Here is a 27,294-nt window from a genome sequence, read left to right on the forward strand (position 1 = left end):
ATAAAAGCATATCAAATTTATGAAATGCCTTGACCAATATGGCAGAAAAAGTTACAAATGGTGGCCCTACTTGTAACCCTCATGACTAACTAATTTTTTTCACTACCTTCATGACATTTGTTCACAAACTAAATAGCTTACAAACTACAAACTGCTGTGACTCAAAATCAATTTCTTTTCAAAATGTTTGTGAGGGACATAGCCTGTCTGGTTTCTGTAAAATTATTTTGAAATTGTAAGCCATGTAACACACAATCGCTATAAGTAACATTAGTTCAGTTAGCCACAGATATTTGCTGGCCAGCTAGATGCAATTATGGTAATAAGCAAAATGTAAACATTTAACACTAGCCAAATATAGCGCTTCACTTACTTAAATTGTCAAGTTGCAAAATTGTTACAAAATATGAGTTACAATTTTCAAGGATGCAGCCTGGCTTTTGGATGGAGCTGTATTGAGTAGTTTAATAAAATTTGGAAAGTGTATGTAATATATTTTATTAAAACGGACCAACACTCAGATAAAAGTAACAAAATGTCTGAGTTGTCAAGGGATGCTCTCAGAGGGAGGTGACCAGAGTAAGTGAATGAAGGTTTTTTTTTTTTCTTCTTAAAAAACTAGTGCAAAATTTTCTACTAGTTGTCTGATGCCATCTGTGCCAACTCCAGTTCTTCACTTAAACAGTCACCATTTTTTTTTTGGCACCTGTAAACTTTAGACTAAGGCTATGTCTTTAGTAGGCCAATAATGATAACATTGACATAATCAGTAGCAGTTGATGATAACTGTATTTGTGTTAAAAGATATCTGTAAAATTTATATTATTAAAAAATAAAGGCACCACATTTCCCAAATGTAACTCATTATCCTCTTTTTATTGAAAGAGCCAATGTGGAATGTATTATTTCCACAAGCAAGACATCAACTTTTGTACCTTTGGCTAAATGCTTACTCATGTACATTTCATGAGAGAGTTGACAGCTTTAGACCTAAGTAATATCTCCAGGGTGATGATGACTTCAGTTGTTTATACTGCGGAAAGGAGCGTCACCAGTGAGACCGATGTGCAAGCACTTGTCCTCCTGTTCTGTCAAGAGCAAGAACCATGACTCAGAAGACTTGAGTTTCCACACCTGAGATAAGCAATCCCTCCTCCTCTCTCTCAGTAAAACCATTTCAGTTACCTGTAACAGTTCAATCTGGTGATCCCCCCCGTCTTCTCAGCTCCTCTAGATCTTGGTACTGCGGGGAATTTCATTCACAAGAGTATTGCACAGTCATTGCACATCCCCATTCATCCATGCCACTATCACGTTTCAATGAATGTATTGGATAGAAAGCCTTTGGGGAAGCCAGCACAGGTACACATGTCACCAGCCTTATTCAAATCTCTGTAGCGACTATCCATCAGGGGTCACTACCATTCCTGGTCATCCACTCACTGGTATATAAAATATTTCTGGGACTTCTCTGACCCCAACATTACAACCCAACCACTGCCTGGAGAGAGATTGAATTCACAGCCTGGTCAGAAGACCTGCCTCAGACTGCCTTGTGACTCCACCTCCTTCCATTGTGAGTCCACCAACTTCCCTGCAGCCCAATGTTCCTGAGGTCTACCAAGATTTTGCTTAAGTATTTTAAGCTTAAGAGTACCAGCTGCCTTCCTCACTGTCATGGGGACTGTGCCATTGCCATTGCTTGCTGGAGTTTCTCCACCTCACAATCCTATACATCCCTTGTATGTGGCAGAAACAAAAGTTATATTCAAGAGGCTCTCAGTCAAGGATTCATCTGTCCCTCCACAGCTCCCTCTGTGGGAGATAGTATATGTCCAGCTCTCTGCTAATGATCTCAAACACCACGTGCCCAGTAGGAAATTCAGACATCCGTTTGTGGGACCCTTCAAAGACTCTCCGGGGATCAACCAAGTATCATCAACTCCAACACACACAAAATTAATCAAATTCAGCACAAATTCATCTTTCATGTTTCTCGTCTTGGACTGGAGGATCCAGGTCCCCAGGCTGGTACCATACCCCATGATACTCCATCAGCTCAGGATATGGATGTATCACCGGCCTATTTTGTCCAATCACTTCTGGACCCCAGAAGACATGGGGGATACACGCAGTACCCAGTGGATTGGGAGGGGTAAGGCCCTGAAGACTGGCGTTGGCTTCCTACCTCTGAAATCCTGGACCCAAATCTCATGCAAGAATTCCACCAGCACCACCAAGGGTGGTGGTGAAATTTACTAATTTGCTGTATATCACATACACCTGTTTCTGGTTCATGTTTTCATTTTGCTTCTTGTAAATATATTCTCTGGTTTCTCTCAGTTATTTGCAAATCTCTTTCTTTTCTGTGAGTTTCTCAGCTGTGTAGTTCCGACCTATATGTTATTTTGTTCATGTACCAACTTTGATCAGTTTCCTGGTTTTGATTCTTAGTCCTACCTGCGTATACCCAGTTCTCAGTACATTTTCATGTGGGTTTCTTTGCAGAATGCATTCAGAAAAACACTTCTGGTGTCCGCTTTTATATCGCCACTGTCTTGTATGCAGCCATGTTTTACATCTTATAGACTGAGCAATATAAAAAAAAAAACAATTCTTTAAATTAAGCTACAAATAAAACACAAGGTTTGGAGAAAAAGCAAAGTGAAATTGTCCTCTAATACTACTGATTTTAAGTCTCTTCACCCTGTGTATGCATAATGAAATTCTACCACGTCCCCCTCTGTACCCACATTAACAGCTACATGCTGCTTTTTAAAGGGATGTTTTTTTCCACCTCTGCAGTAAGAGACCAATCCCTCTTCAATACATTTGCCTCAAAGCATTTATGCATGAATTTGTCATATATGCTCTCATTCTGATTTGGTCTTCAGATTATATTACAGAACACTTTACAGCTCGATGGCTGTTCATACAATAAAAGATGACTTTATAAACATAATAAACATTTCAAAGTGAATTCTTAAGGCATGGCAAAAACTCATGGTAACAAGAACATTGGTAGGTCATTATTAAATCTGCCTGCATATGATCTTCCTATTTTTTTTAAACTGTAAATCGAGTTTTGATTCATAATCAATACATCAAAGCTTACAGGTCACAATGCATAATAGTGTTATAATATGGCTTAGACAGTGTACGCTGTGTTTGTTGAGGGCATTGTAAAATGGTTCCAGAAACACCTGCTCACAGTAAACATAATAGCATCAACAAATGTTTGCTGTGTTATCCTCGACTTGGATCACATTTCAGTCACTGTGTGCACTCTTTGGGCAGTTTAATGGTCCCTCATATATCAGCAGTCGTATGAATATGCAATTAATATCTGAGAGCAAATAATTTCATCGTTTACTAATGATGAATTGCTTCAGATGAATAAGGGTCCTTAAGTTAATATTTAAACTGTGAGCACTGTTTCCCTGTCATTCCTATTTGTTTTTGATGCTATTAAGTCTATTATGTTTGGTTTTCTGTGTACCATATACAAAAACTTGCCACATGGTTTAGGTTTCAGAGACTTCATACATGAGCATGCAGCTCCTGTGACTGGTGTCAGTACTATCTATGAACCACTGTCATTAACAGCTTAATGAGAAAAAAAAAAAGTTTCTAAGCCTCCATAGGCTAGCTGGTGGTTTATAACTTGAGGCTGTTTTTATAAGATATCAGCCTTGAGACTCATCAGCCGAGATGATTGATTCACTCGGAGACTCACGGATAATGGTGTGCTGACTGACTCTTCCTCCATGGCAATGAATGTTCAGTGCAGCCAGAGGGGGTGAATGATTTGGGACTCACTAAAATTTGAGAACTGGCAGTGTTCCTAGAGCTCAACCAAAACAGTATCCACCAGCGGAACTCTTTATGTCTGCTTATCAGTTGTGATCATGGTAATTGTGGTTCAGCAAAGTGCTAAGTAGGCAACTGTGCTGCTTTGAATTATGCATCCCTGTGCATTATGCATGTTGTTCACAGCAGAAACCATAAATCCATAAAACTCTCATTTAATGTACTTTTTAGCCCTCGGCCCAATCTCTTATGAAACAGTCAAATGCATGAAATTATTTAGTATTAATTTTGCACTATACATTTAGGATATATTTTTCACACTGGATAGTTAAATGGTTCCATGGTAGCTTAAGGCAATGTAATGAGTAAGAAAAAAATGGGTCTAAACTGTTTGTTTTTGAGCATATTCATGAGACTTAAAAACGTTTGTGAAACATGACTCCCAAAGCATACAAGACCTGTTTCAAAATTCTGAAGGTATTCCCCTGGCTTTGTTGGCAACTTGAAAGAAGAATGCCATTTGAATGAAAAAATAATTGTGAAATATGAACCTCAATTCATACAGGAAAAATTTGCACATTTCAAAAGTACCCCCCCCCCCCCCTTTGTTGGCACCTTGAATGAAAAACTCCACTTGAAAAGAAATGCTTGAGGGAGATGTGAAGAGTGCATGAGCCATAAGCTGTCAGTCAAATTTACAGTACACTGCACAAAGTGCAGATCCTACGGGAGCCAGACTAATTTGAGAATCACATTGCATGTTGGTCTATACAGGGGTAGTCCATTATTTATTTATGGAAGAAGTTTAAAAGGCTAAGGATCTGACAGGTTTGTCAATATGATTCAGCAAACTTTGCAACTGAAGCATGATGTTCTTTTCGTAATGTTTCTCAATTTGGTTTGATGCTTTTAACAATCTTTGAAAGAGAAGAAGTTTTACAACAGTACTGACATTTGTAGGTTACATTTCCAAGAACAGTTGGAGCTTAAAGGGAATTTTTTTTATGTACCTACTACATCTTTACAACCCCATTTTTACATACTGCTGTGTCCACAGGCTTATATGTGCCTTAGAATGCTTAAGATCACATTAAAGATTAATCTCTTGGACCTGTAGCTTAGAGCATGGCTCGTTTAAGGCACATCCTTAAGCTTTCACAAATAAAGCTTTTGGTTCCGTACTTCACATCACAAAATAAGCATGTTTACATAGCAAACCAAAGCAAGGCTGCACAGACAAAGTAATAGTTTGGTTCACAACGGCTTGTCACTGTAATGGTATTTTTTTTTTATGCATTTATGAATGTCTTGAGCAAAGAAATCACAAAGAGTTGTGAAATTGTTTGAAAGCAGTTTCTTTCACCCCCTCAGTCTTTTAATTCATTTTCACCTTCCTCTGTCTAATAATACCATTTCTCAAAAAAAAAAAGAAGTCATTCAGAAATTGTTTTTGATTTTATAGTCTTAGTAGAAAGCTGACAGTCTCTGCAGTGCTTTCGTTCACATCTCATCTCAGTCATCTGTGTTAATGTTCTTTCGCCTGTGTGAAACAGCTTTAATAAGCATGTCTTAATTAAAAGGGATTTGCTTTCTGATTTTTATACCTTAACTCTTTTCATGAAAGCTAATGATCTATGGTGCTTATCTTTCCAAAAATAAAGAAAAGCGTTTGAACTGTGCCATAACCGTCAGATGTTCAGTGAAGCCTGTGGTGAGAGATTGAGGCTGCTTAATTGGACTTGCTCTCTCCACCTTATTTAGATTTTGTTTTGAGATACTACGAGTGCAATTGCCCGCCAGATCATGATTGTTTTACCTGATGCTGCAAGGCACTGCCTTTCCACAGTATGTCATGTATGGTAAGCTGAATGTTTCATATGTAATGTCAGTGTCATTAGCCACAAGAGTTTTTCATTTTCTTATGGAGCCAGACAGAACATTGCAAATACCTATTAGCACATGACACCGTTGAAAGGACTTGCAGTGGGAAGAATTTGCATTAGACATTTTAATTTATTTTCGGTTGAAAGTTTCTGAATTGCTATTTCTGTCATTTTTTATCTAAAATCGGATGGCAAGTCATTCACCTTTTTCGACTGTTTTGAAGAAGAAGAGTCAACCTACACACATTTATTCAGGAGTCCCTGAGCAGATCAGTCATTCTACGATCTAGACTGATGAGTCCCAAGGCTTTTCTGCTCCTTTTCAATTTTTTTTTTCAAAGAATCACACACTCACACATTCACAGTCTCATCCATCCCTAATCTACTACTGGGATTTTCACCAGTTAATCATCAGCCAGTCCGGCGAAGATGCAGGCAATGGGGCGTTAAGACCAGGTTTAAGGATAAAGTGTCAGTCTTGAAAAACACTGTCCAGCAGATTGACTCTTTGCTTTACTAAGCAAGACCTTAAGCTTTGAGAGCAGATATTCTACTACGTGTAGCAACAACTAAAGCTTTAAGTCTTTGACTCAGATCTCTTGCAGCTATGTCATAGAGACCTGTGCTTCAAGTTGTGGGTAAAAATACAGTGTAATGCTTGAAGACTTAAGGGTTATCCCACATGATCCACATAACTCTTTCATACACAGTTTTCAGAAGTTATTCAATTCATTTAGTATTAATATATTTGTGTATAAGTTATCTTGAACAGTGGATGTAAATTGCTTTGTGTGAGACTGGTTAGTCTGAAAACGTTCAATGCATCTCCAGTAACCCCTGGATCACCTCCCTTAGGATATTTTAATCTTATTTACCCATTTGCCACCATCTGTTGTCTGGTTTTGTGCCAGGACCATCTACTAGTCACAAGCATGTTTAATACTCTAAAATGAGTGGAGTGAATGGTGTTGAAATGTCATGTAACCTGTCTCTGGTTCAGTACTTTCCTCTGCAGTATGGATTTATTTGACAAGTGAGGATGTACTGTTCAGAATGAGCTGCTGACAAGTATGTGTGGTATTGAATGCTGTCTTTTTTCAGAACAGACAAATGTTTAATTTTGAAGGCGAAAGCCATTGGTCGGGAGTTCTCCCAATTGCATGATTTGTTTGAGGTTCTGCAATGATGAGCTTGGTATATGATTTCACAACAACTCAATCTAAACCATTGGTGAAAAAGAAAGAAAGAAAGAAAAAAAAAAACGCATCCCAAGGAATGCTTCTTTACTTTCCTAAATGTCCTCTAAACTCTGTTTTATCAGCTTTGCTCATCTACACACATTCACTAAGATACTTTTGTCTAGAGGATTAGTCATGAAGGGTGTAAGGTATTTTCAGACTGTTGATACATACATTAATTTTGCTAATCATGCATTAATGAGGACACTGAGTAGATTTAACCGGATGAGTTTGAATGCTTCAAATGGAAGAAAAAGCTGAGCAAATGGCTAATGAACATAACTCCACCTTGTGGACATTGGATAAATGTCGATCGTCCAAATTTATACATTCAAATATTTACATCCAAGTGTAATCAAAATGTCAATATTCCATTAAGCTTTTATATGCGGTCTTCCCAAAACCCTTACTTAATGAATATAACTATTTTTACTGTAATAAATCTTTGTATTTTACATATAGACTAGAATTCTAACACAGATTCACGAACCCTCCAACGACACTGCACGTGATATAATTCCTCTTTGTGTTAATAAGAACCAATTTATAAAGAACCTGTTGCAAAAAACAAAAAAGATCAAATATCAAATATACTTTCATCTTATCATCAGCATCTGAAGTGTTGTGCACAATGCACGGATGCGCTCCACAGTTCCTCCAAAAAAGGGATATACTTTGAACAAGGAGCTGATGACACAGGTTTCATGAGGCAGCTCTTCACAAAATGATGAAGAGTAACGGTGACATTTGCAGCAGTGCTCTCACCTGGTTCAGTGGATGAGAGGGGGGCCTTCAGATGAGTCTGTGAATTTATGAAGACTTCTTTGGTACAAAATGCTGAAGTAGGCTCATAAATGTTTGTTAGAGCTCCCAAAATAAATAATCTTAAAAACATGCAGTCTCAGTACACTGTAAATAATCCTAAACTCTTTAATCATGTATTGCATATATATTTGGGGAATATTTATAGATTGTTATAACCTTCACGTACAAAGTGCTTGGACGTACCTTGTTTTATTGCCATATTCAATCAAATAAATCACAGTCAATCAACGGAAATTTAATGAAAAATGAGATCAGTAGCGAGATTAAAAGGCTATGCTGCAGGAAACCAAGCTGAAGTTCAGCAGTGGGTTCAGTTTTATAGTGTTTGTTACAAAGTAGTCTTTTCCACTGCCCTCTTTTTCTCATGCAGTAACAAACAGCTTCCCACATACAGTGCCTGGCAGGGGTTATGCAGGAGGACCTGTGAGAGTCCTAATGTAGAGAATGCTCATTACCCAGCTCTGTGCAGTGTGTGTGTGTGTGTGTGTGTGTGTGTGTGTGTGTGTCTGTGAGTGAGGAGAAGCCTTATGAAAGTAAAACTCTAAGCAGAGGATGTGTGAGAGAGTCAGACTCAAACACACGGTTGACCTGTGTGTGGGTATATGCCTCCGCATGTGGGTTGTTTCACCATGGGAAAAGGCATGCCACTCAGCTGACCTTGCAGTAAAACGTGCAATAATTTATTCATTGCTTATCGTACTAGTTTTACACATCCTGATAAGATGGAAATGCTCAGCTCTTCCTCTCCCTTTGGCCTGCTTTGCTCTCCTAGACCCCCATGTATTGTGCTCTGACCTGTGGTAACCTATTGATTTCTCTTGTCCCATACCATGTGTAGATAACGTCCAGATTGCTATCATAATTTGTGATCCAATCTATTTGTTTTCAGTGCCTTTTTCCCCCGAATGTGAGATTTCCTGAAAAATAATTACCCCTTCCCCTTCCCAAGTTCACCCTTTTCTTTTTGTATAGCCAGCTGAAGAACGTGGAGGGGAAAAAAAATCCTTTATCTGAAACAGTCCAGCTGGCCGAGACAAATAAATGGTTTTATTCTACTATTACGTCTTCCCCCAATAGAAGGATAAAAGAAGCACTTTACAATATATATATTATGAACCTTAAGCTCCACGTATAAGAACATACACATTGTGTGGCTTCATAGCAGTTCTTCAAAAAACTCAAAACTGTTCAGCAAAAGATGACCCATTAATAGATTAAAAATGCTTGGTGCACACAAACCTATGGAGTAATGATAAAACCATGACAGAAACTCATTGGCGTTCCCATTTTGCAACATGACACTGAACTGGTACATTTTGGTTGTTCTGTCATATGTACTCCTCTATGTAAAGATGTTTTAATCTTTGGATTAGCAACTTATTATTTCCACATAACAAATGAATGAATCCCCGTATATCCTCTCAAGTCTGTCCTTTGTTATTTTGGGCATTAGGCTCTATTCCACTTTTGTACAATACTATGTCCCATACACAGAAAAGGCTTCAACCCATAAGCCCTAAACTGAACTATAAAACTGTAATTACACAGCACTGTTAATAAATGTAACAGGAGTCAAAACTGCTTATTTGGTACAGAATTTGTTTACATCTCTCTGACTTTTTATTTCCATTAGTCTGGAAACCTCCAAATCATTCAACACTGATACAATGTCTATAACATGGCAAATTAAGCACCAAGAATAAACACCAAATAAAACATTCAGGGAACCGTACTCAGCTTGATTACACTTTATTAGGTTAATTACCTCGAAGTGTGTCAAAGTAACTGAGTAGATAGTGTTTGACGTGCCCTCAGGTTTCGATTACACAAAGTAAGATAAAATTACATTTATGGCAAGTATACAGAAAGGTAAGCTGCACAGCCTATGATCCTGTTAGGATGGCCTAAGGGCAATATTCTCCGATGGCAATCTCCGTTCATCACAGAAAACCTCTAAAGAAAATGGCAAGTCATTCTGAGCAATACTGTCTCTTGTTATTGTGCATTAGCCAGGGTGTGATAGTTCCCTTGAAAGGTTAGCCGAATGTGGCTGCGGTCATACCTATCTTTGAACTTCACCTTCATTGCAGAGATAATAACTCATCTCGAGCAATCTCATTTCTTCACTGGTCTTGTTTTGGATGTGCTGAAATGTGTGGTAATGCAGACTGTGTGTTCTTGCCAAACAGCAGTGATGTATTGGGGGACAAGGATCAGGTTGTCAGCCCTGCATTCAACCCTGCTTGTCGATAGAGATTTATATGTTCAGGAGGCCTGTCTGATTTTGAGCAGTGGGGAAATAAACCACTAGTGCTTTGGAACGGAACGCTCTGTCAGCGGTGAAAATGACCCAAACGGAACAATGGCCCCCTTTTTTTTTTTCATAAAACGATACACTTAAACTCATCCTGGAATTTATAGGAACCCAAAGCACATAGGCAATGAGAACAGTAAATAAGCAAACAATGTCAAGACCTGAAATGAATTTCAATTCACAACTGCTGTGTTTTAAGGAAAACATCAGAAGCTATAAGGAAATCTCTGAGATAACATCCAGGTGACATACTGCTGAGTATATGCATTGTGCCATCAAAATATACCTTACTTTAGTTTCGAAAAGTCATAAGTTTCTCCTGTGACCTGCACGGATAGTGCTCTAGGCCACTAGTCTAAAGAAAATTTGGTTATTCAAAAGATGAATGACTTTGGCTTTGATGGCTTTGTTGTCTTTCATGCCACTTAACTGGAACTCATTGACAATCTATAATTTATGTCAGATTTTACTAATAATAGCATGAAACCTGTTCTGCTGAAGCTAAAGTACAGTTCTTTGGGACATTTTTTTTTTTTTAAATCTAAACGATCCGTTGTCTCAGAGGAAGTGAGGGGAACAGTTTGGATTACTGCCTCTCTCTCTTATCCATTTGTAGACTGAATGGCTTTTGTCAAGCATGATTACAGCACAAATAAGACTTGTCTGTCTCCGACCTCTCCAGGAGGAATCAGCGAGATGGAGGATTGGGTGTCAAGAATAAGGACTGCCAGCAGTACCAGCTGGGGATGGCATCACGGCATGAAACAGCTCTATCGAGCGATATGCCACTGATCCGGAGTAAACGGGTAAATAACAGAGCCTCAATCAGGAGAAACTAGATCACGCGTGTTTGTTTCCTGAGCTGACCTGGCCTACATCGACCTTACCAGACAGGTGAGTTTCAGCAGAGAAACCTAATACTGTAGATACATCCATACACTCTGGCAACTTTTCATTGACTCTAAGGCCTTGAAACTGCTGAAAAAAAACATCCCTGTTATGAGATAAAGAATACATGAATAAATAAATAAAATTAAAGTCATCTGAGCATGCACAAATGCAAAATAAATGAGAAAATAATTAAGATAGCAGAAAACCCCAAGAGGACCTGGCAATCAATTTTATGCCAGGACTTAAAGTGCATCTCCCTGCTGTTATGTATGGTCACAAAAGAAAACAGCAATAAAGGGACAAAGAGCTGTCACCAAACTCCAGATTTAAGGTTTAACTTTGATGAGTGCTTCTCATTAGCCGCAGGCATCAGATAGAAACTTGAAATGTTGTAGATGTTTTTTCCTGCCACAAATACCATTAGAAGGAAAATATTCGCCTCATTTTCCCTGAGAACTCTGAAGTACCTCTTAAATATAAAAAACAAACAATTCTCAACTCACATCTTCTCATCGAAAGCGTTATTGTTTTACAAGTTAATTACCCAAGCACTTGTTCCAGCTACTTTACTTAACCTATGACTAGTGTCACTGTTTTACTTTGCACTGCCAAATTTAAGTTCTATTCTTTTTATTAATCAAACCTTGTTACCTACTGTAGCTGTGTACTGAACCGCTGCAACAGACCTCTGAATAGAGCAGAAACTGAATGTTTTGGTATCCTCACTTCTCAAGGGAATAAAGTTGCTTACAGTACTTTCTTTGAAGCTTTTGAAAAATGAGCACCACTACCGTTCATTTGGTGCCTCTGCTTCCTGTGGAAGTCCAGATACTGTTACTACGTTCAAGCTTTTTAATCTTAATTTGTATCTGAAGACGACTGAGTGTCCATCCATGCTGTGTTCTGACTGAATGATATATCTTTTATGTTATTTCATACATACCATTGCATAACCACAATTCATTTTGGTGCTTAACTGGAGGCTGATAATAACATCAAACAAAATATTGATTGGAAACACAGTGTCAGTCTTGAGAAGATAAAGCTGTCATAACAACCCACTTTTAGAAGCAGAAACATACCTTATAAATTTGCTAAGGCCATTGAATTGACCACAAAAAAGTCTGAGCTTTCATCTGCATTTGATCTTTTTATCAAGCCTGTGTGTTTTTATCAGGGTGTGTTTGTGCGTAAATGTGTGAGCAGTGAAAACAATCCGATCAATTACTGATTATATGGTTCTGAACGTGTTTGTTAAATATATTAAACTGGCACTGCTAGTCTAACAATAAATCATTTCTTACAAATCAATTTGATACAGATGCCGTCTCAGTTATACAGCATCATAGACTTTTGATGGTATTGACATCGGTTACATAACTTTTCCATAGACGGACAGGCAGTAAAGATATTGCTGTAGTCACCACATGCTGATGAAATGAGTAAAGAGAGCAGGTGTTGTAGATGGGGAAGATCTGTCAATGTCTGGAATCTCACTGAAGGTCCATAACATTCATTTTAGTGTCTTCAGAGCCTTAGTTACCCTGTTGTGCCTAAAAATAGAGTCACAAACAAATAGATGGGCGCTATTGGCTGTTTCCTCCTCTCTATTGACAACCATCCCTAACCCCCACCCATATCCATACCCCAACCTTCCACTGAACAGTCCCCAGCAGATAGTCCAGTGCATGCCTCATTAATGTGCACTCTCAACTCTGGTGGAAAGAGCCATAAATCATTGGATTGAAAAGTACATCACTCTGGGTCTCCCACTTAATTTGTAATGCCTGCGAACAGAGAACCCTCCAGCCGTCACCCTGCAATGTTTCCTTGCTACCAAACCATTCACCATTGTCACTCTCCTTTTCCGAACCCGATTTGAGTAAACGGGGCGGGCGCCACAAACACTCCTGGTGCAAAGCGTACGTTCCCAAAAACTGTGGCAGCAAAGGGCTCCATGCTACGTTACTGACGGGAACAGCAGACCGAGCAAGTTCATGCATGTGTTTACTCCAGCTCTCGGCCAATACCGTACATCACACCCCCCCCCCCCATCCCCCCACACATGGCTCACCATCCAGAGAGGGTGGACCTATTTTTAGCAAGGCGTCCAGCATCAATTGAATGCTTATTATTATAATTTAAGAGAACGGTTCCTCCCTCTTCCCCCTCCTGCAGACTCTCAGTTAAATTATAGCCATCCGTCTCTCCCCACTTCCCCCTTCCCGTTTCTGATGACTTAATGCTATTCACTTACACACATGCAAATAAATAGCGTTTGTGAGCTTCAATTTGTCTGAGCAAGCAACGCATACACCAATGCAATTCAAATGTGGCCCTTATATGTATCCATTAGCTGTGATGTGTACTGTATATACATGTGGTATCTTGGAAACCAGTGGGAATTGCCCAGTGGTTAATATAGTTGTGTGTCCATAGAAGCAAATTATTTATTATGGGCAGGTGGGGAGAAGATTGAGCGGGCACACTTTACGAGAAATGGAAAGGGAGAAATACAGTGCTCAGAGGAGCCACGGCACGTGATGGCTAGAGGAGTCAAATCATTTATTATAGGGCTGTGAGGTTAAGACTGGCCCCCCACATCCTCCCCACCCCCGCCCCCAAAACATTCATTTACCTTCACACACGCACACCCGTACACAGGCATGCGAAGAACACACAAGTGCTCCCATGCTTAAGCATACACTCACACAAATATGAGATACAAACGCAAGTTTGTGAACTTGGTGCCTTGTTGTAATTCTATATTAAATCAATAGGATATATCAATAGCATGGAGTGGTACTGGCTCTTGGGCATAACCAGTTTGGTCTGCCAAAACGTTACTTCTGCATGATTCTAGCATTGGGGTTTCTATGGAAACTGCCCACACACACATGCCCACATGATACTGTGTATTAAACATGCATTACCTTCCAAAAATGTTTTGTAGTCTTGGAAACACAGAGTGCTTTGATACAAAGCTTACACAAAAGTTTCTTCAAAAAAAAAAATATGTTTACCATACTGATACATCTATTGAATAACGTGAAAATATGTGGAATGACACCTACTCAGCATAGTTATCACTGAAATGTTCACATTGCATGGTTAACATTAACAGAAGGTAATAATAATAATAACAATAATAATAATTATTATTATTATTATTATTACTATTATTATTCACTCCTTTTACAGTGCATTGTGGTGCATATATGTTTTGCACAGTTGATCCACTATTAAATCCATACAACCCATGCAAAAGCAAGTATGGAAGATGAAATTTGTATCTACTGGTTAAAACCAATAGCTCATATTAATTTGGACAGACCACTGGGTCCTATTTGTTTCAGTGTGAGGTAAAAACACGATGAATCTTCACTGATTGTATTGTGGCCTCTGGGGGGTTCCTAAAGGGGACTATGGTAGCAAAAGGTCAGCAACTGTAATTAAATCTAACATGGCAAAAATGTTTTTGTTTCAGTATTTTTCTGTACTGGACTGTTTGGACTATGTCCAAAACTGAATTAATCAATACTGAATTATTGAACATGTGTCATTTGAGGAAAGAACGTAGCAGGTAAATCAATAATACACACGGCCTTTCATCAGGTTTTTGAAATGCTTTGGTAGGGGCAAATCGCTAAGTGAAAGACAATGCATATACACAGATCATTTCTGTATTGAACACATCTCTCATAACAAACAGTCATGTAAGAGAATGCAGTGCATAAAGAGCCAGCAATAATTTTTAATGAATTTATCAGTGTATCAGTTGATGTATTCAGTTGATGGTTTACTTGTTGTTGTTATTATTAGTAGTAGTAGTAGCAGTAGTGGTGGTAGTGGCAGTAGTACTGGTAATAGCAGTTATTTTTGGTTTTATATTGACATCATTATTTTACATTTTTGTTTCTCTGGGTTGTTGCCAGAGATCAACCAGATATGCCACGCTTTAATTGCTGTCTGATGACTAAGAGCTTCCAGACCATGAGGGCAGTGCTAAACAAAATAACTTTTTCATTTATCATAGGGTTAGTTTGCATATTGTTATTATTATTGTTGTTGTTGTTGTTGTTGTTGTTGCTGTTGTTGCTGTTGTTGTTCTTGTTGTGGACTGACTGTGGGACATTAACATTTTCTGTTAAATGATATGATTTTGGCAGAGCCTGTGGTAAAATCGTTTCTTATTTTCCTCTGTGACTGTGCAGTAAACTGGTACATTGACTTATCCTGTAACTGAAGCCACAGCATTAGCCTCAGTTTGAGTGCCTAGATGTAAATAGGTCACTAGTCAATAACTGCACTGGTCTCTTTTGAGTCAGTATGTGTTGTGTGTAAGCTGAAAGCACTGACTGTAGCCCACACGTGTAGTGCCAATACTCTTGGAAATTTCAAATCAAAAAAGAATCTAAACATCTGGTGAGAAAAATAGAAAGATATAAGTTCTGTCCAATCCATAGTGGTTAAACTATTCTCTTGTTTAGCCATACATGGGTGAGAAAATCCTCTTGAAAACGTCATAATGGTCAGTGAGGACAGTTTTTAAATGAAATTCTGGCTCTGCTTGTTCTTTTATATCTTGAACAGTGAAGTCTGTTCATTGTAATTCTCCAAACAGTGTTCCCATATGGCATCAACAGACACCACACAAAAAAACACCCTGTCTGCTTACGTGGAGTACATCTGCACCAAAAGGTACCAGTGCCTTAGCTTTTGTTGTCTCACTATGTAGTCCTCTGATGACAGAGATACCTGCACGGATGATCTTCGAATTAATGCCATTCTCAGAGGCAGTTGCTTTAAAGGCTATATACAGACAGAGCAAAGAAGTTGTAATATGAGAGAGAGAGGAAGCTGGGGGGAACTTAATCTCACAGTCATGTTCATGTCTCTTGAGAGGGAATCTCAGTTACGTTACACTGATATCTGTCGAACGGACATTGTAACTCCCATCTCCCATCTGTATGCATATATATATATATATATATATATATATGTGTGTGTGTGTGTGTGTGTGTGTGTGTATATATATATATATTTATATAAAGACATTCAACTATTCATGTCATAGTGTCTGGATGATATTTGCATCCCAGCAGGGAGAGCAGTTTGGAAATTAGGACTATCTCTCTCTCATCCTACTTCATTAACACTCATTTGTTTACATCTAGAGCACGTCGACAACCAGTCTCTTCACCCAAAAGATTACATGAAACAAAAAAGACCCTGAAAACGTCAGATGCAGAGGATTTTAACCCTTGTGTTGTTACTTCTTGTTGTTGCAGCAAGCACGGATATATATGGTGTTCTTACTGTTTGCCGTAGTGTACTATTGCATAGCATCAACCACACAGCAAAAAAAGTGTCGCAGATTTAAATCTGCATGTGTTGTGTAATCTTTTGACAGAATAATAAATATATATACTGTATATATATAACATTTTGGATAAGAAGGAACACATTACCATACTATCTGGAGACATGAACTTTTTTGAAAGTCCTAAGTGCTTTGAAAAGAAATAAAATGGAATACAATGGATCAAAACCATTAACTTCTCTGAGGTGGAATCCTACACATTTTTAGAGTAAACTACTGTAGTAACAGTAAGTGTGTTCCTGCTTGAGTTGATCTGCTGCTGTCCTTGATGATGTACAGACCAATCCAATTAGGTTTCACCTCTAGGCTGTGATGCAGCTCGCGGTTCAGGCGTTTCATTCTCTCAATACTGTGTGTCACTCTGCAGTTCACTCCATGGTACGTTTCCCCTCTTCATTTCGGTTTTACGCGTCCGACATCTGCAGACATCTCGTCTCACCATATCAACCTACCGATGGAGGCAGCAATCTTTCCGACAGTGTTTTTCTACAACAAAAGCCCATGTGTTAAATCCTGAGAGTTTTTTTCTTTGAACTAACGTTTTCTTTCTTGATTTGTTCGTACCAAAATGTGGGACATATACCCAGTTATCGAAGCTTCCACTGAGAGCACGAAATCTTAGCCGTCTGGCGGTGGGAATCCCGCAGCCTTTCTCTCTTCCCCGATTGTACACACAGCGATTTGTATGCAAAAGGTGGTTTATTTCGGCAAGGTAAGATGTTTATTTTTTAATTTGGAAAGAAAAAAAAACATGGAAATATGGAAATAGCAAGAAGAGCGTTATAACTGGTCAATACTTTGTTGTGCGCTACAAAGCGCACTGTTGTCGTGGCAATGTAAAAGGAGCATTTACTTGCTAAAACAATACAAATAGCTTGTTTTTATAGATATGTACGTAGAAAACGAAACAGAGATTGTAAAAAGTGATCGTATGTCCCTCAGAAGCAGCCAACATGTTGTTGAAAGTGCTAGCGCTACCGTCAAGAGGGTGCAACAGTTTTCTAACAAGATCTGTAAGTGAGTTTGACACTTAATTGATTAAACGCATGGATCGCAAATTAGTATTCTTAATAATAATAATAATAATAATAATAATAATAATAATAATGTGAGTCTCAATTGTCAACATCAGTTGTCCACGAGCAGTAACTTTGACAAGGGCTCTGAATTACCTCGAAATAAGTAGTCTTATATCATTCTTGATTGCTGTTGCTACTCTTAAAGTGTGTTGGAAACTGTTGCATCCTCCCAACGGCCGCTGCCTTTAACAATATGCTGCTTGATTCTGACTGAGGGGATAAGGTAATTCTAACATTTTCTAGTGGCATAAAAAACACATTCGTGCTTAAATCTGCACCCTATGGAACTTCATATCACGCACACAGAGAAAGTCTGTATCTCAGTGTTGATCCCATATTCGGGACAGAACACACTGTTTTACAATTCCGAATATAAATGCACTTGATATTTCATGTAGGAGCGCGGCACAGTTTATATCCGTTCCTATCGGCTTATATTAGACTCATGAACGGTAACCTTGAGAAGACCGAAGACAATGCTCTTGATTAATATTGAATGTGGCAGGAAGATAATGCTCGTGTAAATGACAGATAAATGCTCTTGAATAGGAAGAAGAAAAAAAGTGCCATGATGTTGTAGTGCTCTGCTGGCTCTTTATTACTGAGTATTAAAATTTCCTTTGTTTATAGCCTGTTTTCTTAATGGGAATTCTAAATAGAGACGCTGTTCCACGTGTGTTGTAAATATAAATCAGAGGTGCCAGTGATATCTATACGTTATGGTACACAGTCACTCTGTAATAATCGTAATTACTGTCATCAGAACTTAACGATTTAATGTAAAATTTTATGGCCTCGTCATATATCTGAGCGACATTCATATCACGATGATGTCAAAACTTATTATATTTTATGGATAGTTTTCCACGCTAAAACTGGAATATTGGAACAACAGGTGTCCTTTGTATTATCCTTCAGTTCATTCACTAACAAGGCTGGTCTTTGAGAGAGCATTACATTTACTTCATCACACTGCTTCATATTTTTCTGCCTTTCTCACAACTTCAGACTCCTTTTTGTATCCACTCTCTCTTCTCATTTTTCAGCCATGGAGGGACTTGTCTAAGGAGGATCCGACATAATTCACTCAGTTCGCAACTCTGTTTTGTGATTTTCTTTGATTTCTCCTCTTCCTGGCAAGCGTTGCCTGTCATCTTGGTAACTATGGCAGAGAAGACTGGCCTCGGGGTCCCCAAACCCAACGCTCGATCCACGGCCTCTCTACCTCCTGAGCCCATCGAGATCATCCGGACGAAAGCTCGCTCCAGGAGAGTCCGCATCAACGTCGGTGGACTCAACCATGAAGTGCTGTGGCGAACCTTGGATAGACTCCCAAGAACCCGATTAGGAAAGCTCAGAGACTGCAACACCCATGAATCTCTAATGGAGGTCTGTGACGACTACAGTCTCAACGAAAACGAATACTTTTTTGACAGGCACCCAGGGGCGTTCACCTCAATTTTGAATTTTTACCGAACTGGAAAACTGCACATGATGGAGGAGATGTGCGCTCTGTCCTTTGGCCAAGAGCTTGATTACTGGGGCATTGATGAGATCTATTTGGAGTCCTGCTGCCAGGCACGGTACCACCAGAAGAAGGAACAGATGAATGAGGAGCTGAGAAGGGAGGCAGAGACACTGAGAGAGAGGGAAGGGGAGGGGGAGTTTGATAACACCTGCTGCCCAGACAAGAGGAAGAAGCTATGGGACCTCTTGGAGAAGCCCAGCTCTTCAGTGGCTGCCAAGGTAAGGCTGCCAGGCTGCCAGACTGGGTACTTTTCATATTCCAAGAGAGAAGTAACACGTGACTACATCAGTTTCAGTGACCAGATTTGCAGAGTAACATTTTTCTCTGTTGTTACACACAAATTAATCAAAGATCCTCATCTTCATTTGCAAAAGTTAAACATGATATCAATTGTTCTATTATGCACATTGAAACTCCGACAAGAATGACCACATATTCACTGAATATCTTTGTAGTTCAGTGAAAATGATAAGAAAATCTGTTATGGCAGGCCAGTTACTGGGAAATGGCTCAATAGTGTGAAACAGGGATATTGTTTCCAGCATATTCAAAGTCAGACACTGAGAGTCAGATGCAAATGCCGTTTTGGCATCTTAGGCGATAAAAAAAACAAAAAAAAAAAAATTGAACCAGGAGCACCAAGAGTTTGAAAAAAAAGCAGAATTTCAGATTTTTATTTGTGAGGATGAATTTGTTTGGCTAGATGGGCTGGCATTAGCACTTAACAGTTGTCCCGTGTACACAGTGTGCTCATGCACAGCACTGTAAGCTACTTGCAGCAGAGAATCACATTTTTGTATTTGACATCAACTGCTCCAACTTAACTGTGGTCCTCCACAAGGCATCACACCCTTTTTGAAGATAACAGATACTAATTTCAACATGTTTATTTCGCACGGAGCACAGGCAAATAGTATATCACATGTTTTCATTTTTTTACATATCTCCTCTTATAATACAGTATGAACTGACTGTGCTAACACTGTGGGTTGACCTTTTGGTTTTAGTTTCCGGATCTTGAATTTAATTCCGATGGTCTGCTCAGACTCACCCATTAGTAGGAGTATAGCTGATTAAATTCAATCACTGACAATTTACAGCAGGAGAAGATTATATTTCATGTCTAAGAGGGTCAATCATAAAAAAAAAAACATCCTCTTAAATTGTGTCAGAGGTATAAGGTCATCTTGAATATTGTATGATGTGCAGCTCTTGGTTCCTGGCAGCTGCTACCAAGTTATAGGTGCTTTTGAATATGTTACTGCAATTTTATTCCATAAATGCAATGTCATCTATTTTCTTGGACATTTCCACAGCCAATATGGGAATCATGTGTTATTCAATTTCAGTCTCCCTCCTCCTTACTTAATTTATGACGCAGGCTGGTCCGGCACAAAGCAAAATGAATGTGGTGATTGAGCATGTTCAGGGTGCAAGGCATGCTGTGCATTTGACAGAGATTATGAGTCCGCTCTGAAAGCCAAGAGCTCTGTGGTCTCTGAATCCTGTGGTTTTGTATTGATGAACCTCAGCAATGAAATCAGCATTGTATTGGTCAGGATGTTTTTGAAGCCTTTCAGATAGATATCAGATATATTCATTTAATGCTTTCTTAAAGAATAACTAACTGTTGTTACGTAGCTGATGTGTGTGATTTCTCTCATTCTGAAACATTAGCCCAGATGTTCATTTATAATGTATGCTCACGTAAAGTTCAGATGTGCACATTACTTTTTTTTTCTCTCAATGGTATGTGAAGCCTGTATATTATTTATCAAAAATTACCCATAAATCAAATTATAGACTATGTGCTGGTTCTTCCTTTTTATATATTCATATTACAGTGTAAAAAGCAAGAGGGTTTTCGCCAGTTGTTAGAAACAAAGCAAAAGAGAGAGGAAGAAGAACAGATGCAAGCCAGATATACCAAATATACAAAAAGAGAAAAAGAGACTCTATCTTTTTTTTCTTTTTTTTTTTTTGAGGATGCCATCCAAGCTGACCCCTACCCAGTAAAAAGGCCATTACGAGCTCAGTATAATCCAATGCCATCAAGGCTCTGCTAGAGTCTTAGTGGAAAGCAATCTAGCATGCTATCAAGTTATATTTCCCCAGCGGAATTTCAGGAGAGCTGCCCAAATGTTATGACAACACTGTACGTCAATTTTTTGACACATAGTTCTCTTGAAACATGGTATAAGTACGGAAGGGGGTGACATTTGCTTTGTGGGGGTCAGGAGAGGTAGAATTACAGAGTACAGTGTATGGGTAAGTGAGGGATTGGCCATGCTGGAAAGAGCAGAGGTAATCTAAGTGATGCCTGAGAATGCTCCACTGGTTCTCTTCAAATATTCACCATGAATAATTAATGGAATGGTCAGAACACAACAGAGCGCTGGACACTGTGTGTTGTAAGCTTTCTGACTTATCAAGGTAGTACTGACAGGAAATACAGAATTGTTTTGGGAGGGCTGTACCTTGATGCTATGTATCTCTATAAATAGTTAACCTCTGAAACCAACGGTAGCCTCAGGTGTAGGCACAGAACAACTGTTCTGAGATATTTGTACCAAGGTAATACAGGAAAACCCCCCCTCCAAACAACTCAGAATACCTGATGTAACAAAATACGAGGTATTTATGTAAGCAAACCTAATTCATCTCTGTGAAATGCATATTTGATACAATGTAATTACTTGATTTGCCTGTCAACTCTTGACTAAATTTACCATGAAGCCATGTAATTGATAATGTTAGCCTGTCATGAACATATGAGTAGAGTACAGAGTTTAGATTGAGATTAGATGAAATAAAATGTCACATTACATACAGTTGTTATCCCTACTCCACAAGCTCCTTTAAAACTGCAGGGAACAGCGCAGCAAAGAGTTAACCTTTTTGTAAACAGCTGTGATGCTTTCCTTCAGGAAAATTAAACACTACTTTCTCTGTGAATTCATCCATACCATTTGAATGCTTTGCTGCAGTTATATCACCGGTAAATACCATTTTTCACTAAATAGTGCATTCTTTCTACGGAAATCATTCACTTTGCTCTTGACCTTTCTGTTATACTGTTTGTATGTATTTCTGGAAGTGTCTGTTTGATTAAATCCTATTCTGTGCAATCTGTACAGTCTTAATGCACTAATAACTGAGAGGAAGCTGTAAATTATTACAGTATATAGCAACTCCCATGCTTCTAACCTGCCTAATTATGGTGAGTCAAGGTAGTGAGCTATTAATGGTAGAAATTTAGCCTGAGGTCCTGGGCTATCAACACTCAGAGACAAGGCTGGCTTTAATGTTTGATTTATTTATGGTTTCTGCAAGCCTGAGATTGCTGAACATTTACGACCAGTTGGGTGCATATAATACCATTTCAGTGTATCTTCCTTATTGCATGGTAACACATGCCTATATTGTATTTAAGTGACTGCAGATGTTGGCAGATTTATAGATTTCTTTCAAAGTTACAAATTGCCTAAATGAATATTTATTTAGAGACTTATTGTGGATGAAATATGACCTTTTTTTTTTTTACACTCAAATATAGCAATGAGGTGCACCATTGAATTTATTTATGTGTGTATTACAAATTGAATTACATGTGCAAAGCATAATACAAATCACAAAAATACCTTCTGGCTCCCCGTTCCTAGGAAGATTTAGAGTGCCTTACAGTCTTAGGATGGACTCGAAAAAGGCTTATAAGAGATCCGGTAAATGTCAGGTCTTCAGATGTTATTATTTATTATTCACTACGGCGTAACGCATAAGTCGCTCAAACCTCAGTGATGCTATAGGCGAAATAAGACTGACTCAGGGAGCCTATGCAGAACACACGTTGTGTTGTTGAGAGACAGAGTGTGTGGTCTGAACAGTACTCTGTCCGAGAGCCCCTCAGTCAGCAAGTCAATGCTGCAGCGTGGCTCTGTCACTAGCCAGAGCAGCAGGAGCAGCCAACTTTTCATTACAGACCTTTCATCTCTGCATGAATTGTGGTCTGTCCTTTGAAACTAAAATCGATAAGCATTGGCATTTGAAAAAAAAAAAAAAAAAGAAAGAATGTTTTTTAGCTTCTTGGGCCAAATGGATTTTTACAGACTTTTGTTTGTTTTGTGAGAACAGAGGCTTTAAACGCTGATCCTACCCATGTAACCTATGTAAGGGAGTGGATCAAGCACTTTGTGTGTCAGGTTTATGAACAAGAATGAATATTTCAAGAATTTGCTTCTGCAGCATTATTTGCTGCCTTTACTGGGTCGTATATTTGTGGGGCGGAAGCAATGCATCAAACTGACTTTTAGTGATTTAAAGAAAACAGGTATTCTTAAATTAGTGGTCCCAGGGAACCAACTACACACCTTTTCTGCTGCAGTACTCCAGTTACATAACACATCCCACAGGGACCTAATCAGCGCCTGCTAGCATTTGGGCACTACATCCTAAATCCTCTTTACCCCACATTCATAATCAGATAAAATAGGACCTCCTGGATTATAGATAACATTGGTTCCTCTGGCCCTGTCTTGGTTGGGGAGCTTCTTTGATGAAGGAGACTTTGCCAACTACAGAATGAGCGAACAGTTACTTTGTGTCATGTTATGTAACTTAACATGAATTTAAAAATCCAGTGTATACAGTATTCCACAAAACAACACTTGTGTGGAGTGGACAAGAACAATGTAACCTGGACTTTCGTCCCGTGATTCATTGGTAGTAATGGATTTGTCTTTGGGAATTGGCTACAGAAATGCTCTGTGAATCTAAACTCCTAAAATGGCAGAATAATTACAAAATGGTGTCTGAATAATGCCTCTAACAGTGGTGATACCATCACAACGATAGAACCGATAAAAAAAATTAGTGTAAATGAAATTGCAGTATGATTTGGGACTCTTAGATTATCTCATAGGCTTAAATTGTCTAAAGTGAAGTGAACTCATCTGGCTTTTATCAAACAGGTATTTTAGGTCACAGGATGATGAATATGAGTTTAAAGCATGATTTGTTTGGGTTTACTGCTTTGTGCAGACAGGTCCCAGACTATTTGTATTGCAGATATGGGTGTAAATTTTTCTCTTGTATTTGTTTGGAAAAAAAAAAAAAGCTTTAAAGAACTCCCTGCCGACCAGAACCATTGATCTGTACCATTGAAATCCTTGGCATTTCTGATTTGCAGTTTTAATTATTTCACACATAACCCAGAAATCAATGGCTCTAGTAATTACAGAAGGGAAGATGGGAGAGGAAACGAGAGGTTTTTTTTGCGCCAAGCTTGACAAACATGCTTCACGCTCTCTGCTTTGTTTTAATGGCCGTATTTTCAAACGCAACTCTCCAGCAAAGGAAAGAGCACAGATCACGGCTAATAGTCGCTGAAGACCGTAACATCCGCATGGGAGGCCTTGACCAGATCCATACGGTGTCATTTCGACAGGGCACAAACTAACTGAATAGACCGGACACGGCGTGTCTAATTTTGATGAATGAATAGTCATGGTTTGGTCGTCGGAGCAGCTTTAATCTGTTGATCTCTGCAGACGAATAGCTGTGGAGTGAAGTCACTGTAAGCCAAGAGGGTCTTTGTGTTCAGTCGGACACTGACCGAGATGGACTGGCTGCGTCTAATAGCCCTGCTAACGGGGGTGGGCTATGGAAACACAGAAGGAGTTCACTCAACACCGAGTCTCTCTTATTTGCCTCATTAACTGCCTCGCACCCCTTTTTTCGCACACCACCCCAACATAAGGCCTCAGAGAAGTGCAAAAACCACTCATCCATACCAGGTATGACAGCTGGTTAGGCTACGGCACTGATGTTTCTTTTTTGTGCGGCAGAATGCTGTCCGTTCACCAGAATTCCCCATCAGCTGCGAGAGAACTTCCCAGAGGTGAAAAATGAAATGTGATCCTGGTCGTGATGCCATCTCATAGGCAGATGTATGGGGTTGTACTGGCACTGAGGTGCAATGCTGCTATACTTGGCTGCCAGTCAGTTATGCTTATAATTCAGCACAATGCCGATGCAAGCCCTCAGGTAGCTATCTACTACTGGGCGTCACAATGTTTGTCACTGGAAGAGCGGCTGAGCACCATTCTAGCCCTATAACTCAATATGGATATGTTTTCACATAGGAAATATGAATCAATTTTCCCCAAGAGACCTTTTTAATAAGTTTGACTTGTGACTAACCTCTGAGTCAGAAACAAAATGTTTTGTCTGTTTTTCTTTTTTATTTCTTTTCTTTTCTTTTTTTCTTTTCTCGATAAAGACGAAATGATACAAAAATACCTGACTTAATGATTCCTTTCAACCAAGTAAATGCTGTGTTTGTAGTGTTGCCATAGTGACTTGGACATTTGGATCAGAGGACCTAGTTCTGTCACTATCTTACAGTAATCACAAGCTGAGAGCGATTCGTTTTAATCTATTCTGTCAGGAAAAAACAGAAGGTAATTTACACCAGTGGTATGACTAAATGAGAACATAAGGAAACACCTTTGGAAATATAACCCTTAATTTGAAGAAAAAAGCAACAAAAAAGCAACAACAACAAAAAAATTGTAGTTGTACATACGGGGATGGGACATGAGGTACGAGAATGTTTAGAGGGTTTGCTGATCTTAAACATGTTTTAGGGATCGAAGCGCCTTTTTTTTACGAAGTAGTGCCTTTCTGTAAATGCTCCTTTGGCAAGGGGAAAGAGGATTACAAAGCCAAGAAGTAAATGTTTTTTTATTTTTTTTTCTTTAATGGATATATTTTTATGCCCTATTATGTTTTATCAACCCAATGATTTCATAACGGGGATATGCTTTAGTTTAAATGGAGTGGAGTCAGTCATTTTATAATCACTCTTTGTAATTATTTTGTAGAAGTCAGTGCAGGAGAAGTACAAGGGGAACATGTATAACCTCCCTTTCTCCTCACTGACAGAAACATGTACATGCTCTCTCCTCTTCACTCTCCTGATAGCACAGCTCTTCAGCCTACTCTGTAACCTGGCCTTACGCCTCTATGAGAAAACCTGCGGCTAAGGAAGCTAATTGTTGAGCGAGAGACCGATTGCGAAGTCTCATCCCTGCTCTGTAAAAAAGCGGGGAAAAAAAAGGGATTTTGAGGTATGAAAGAAGAGATTAATTAACAGGCAGAGTAAAAAGGCCACCGGGGAAATTTAGATGAGGCGGGGAGGGTGGTGAGAGCTGAAGTTGAGCCTGTAGTTAGACAAGGCGTGATGAACTGCTAGCGTTGTGTGGGCCACTCTGCTATGCCAGAGCCATTGGCCGCTCCACCAGCTGTGTGTAGTCTCTCTGCACCTTGAGGAATAACACAAGATAAAATGCTCTCCTTCATGCTGCCTCTGCCCTAGCTGTGCCAAAGCATCAAGGCCTCCCAACTGAAAACAAAGCCTCTGTCTCCTGTTGGCTTCTTGGCACCAGCCTGCTGATCTGGCCAACAAATTGGTTGACCCCCAAAGGCCTTAATTCAAAAATGGAATTCATCCCGAGGCAAAGGAAGGAGCTCACACGTGGAGAGGAGGTGCAAATGAACACTGTTATCCTTAATACCGTGCTGAGGTCAGAACCTGAGCCATCAGCCTAATGTCTGCATTGCTTTTACTCCCCAGATTCATTATGAAGAACAATACTAATAAACGCTAATTTTGATTGGCGCGTGAACATTTTTGATTGCTGATGCACTGGCGCTTAATCGACATTTGGAGAACCGGTAGTTCATGCTCGTAGCTGTGAGCAAGAGGAGCGGTTCATGTAAAGCTAATGAATATTTATGGGCCTTTGCACCTTATTATTCACATAATTTGTCTTGTTGTCGTAAGATGCACCTGAACTCAGTTGTTTCCTTAGGATTGCATTTACTGTCCGGGTGAAATAGTGGCCATTGGCCATTGTTGTTGGCTAAACTCCACCTAAAGATTTTTGTTTTAATGTCCACCATTTAAGCAATAAATCCCCTTAAGTAGCGTGAAATTATTAAACAACTAGTATTAAGTCTTAAGAGGACCTCCTCTTTGGCCTCCTGCCATTAGTATGAGTAATGTGCAGCTATACAAATAACAATAGCTACAGCAGATCTGTGTGTGTGTGTGAGTGTGCGTGTGCATGTCTGTCTGTGTGTGAGAGAGAGAGAGAGAGACAGAGAGAGTGAATACATCTTGCTTTATCGGACTGAATGACCCTGGGATTCGTGAAAAATCCATGCATTTTTCATCCACTCAAATAAATGACTAAGAAGCGAGAATGACTCCATTAACCTGTAACAATTAAATTCACTAAAAGTTGGAAAGTGCTGCAAATTTAGTAAATAACCATTAAAAGT

At 39.1% G+C, this 27,294-nt stretch overlaps 1 protein-coding gene across 1 annotated transcript in view; it reads left to right on the top strand.

Annotated features, from left to right (window-relative positions):
* The first annotated feature begins 18,587 nt into the window (after positions 1 to 18,587).
* Positions 18,588 to 27,294, top strand: part of kcnb2b (potassium voltage-gated channel subfamily B member 2b) — a 55,750-nt gene continuing 47,043 nt past the window's right edge. Inside the window, exon 1 of the mRNA XM_030769330.1 lies at positions 18,588 to 19,169. Within this exon, the coding sequence (XP_030625190.1) occupies positions 18,588 to 19,169 (582 nt within the window). The remainder of the gene's footprint in view (positions 19,170 to 27,294) is intronic.

The sequence above is a fragment of the Chanos chanos genome, chromosome 3 (genome assembly GCF_902362185.1).
Source record: "Chanos chanos chromosome 3, fChaCha1.1, whole genome shotgun sequence".
Taxonomy (NCBI): domain Eukaryota; kingdom Metazoa; phylum Chordata; class Actinopteri; order Gonorynchiformes; family Chanidae; genus Chanos; species Chanos chanos.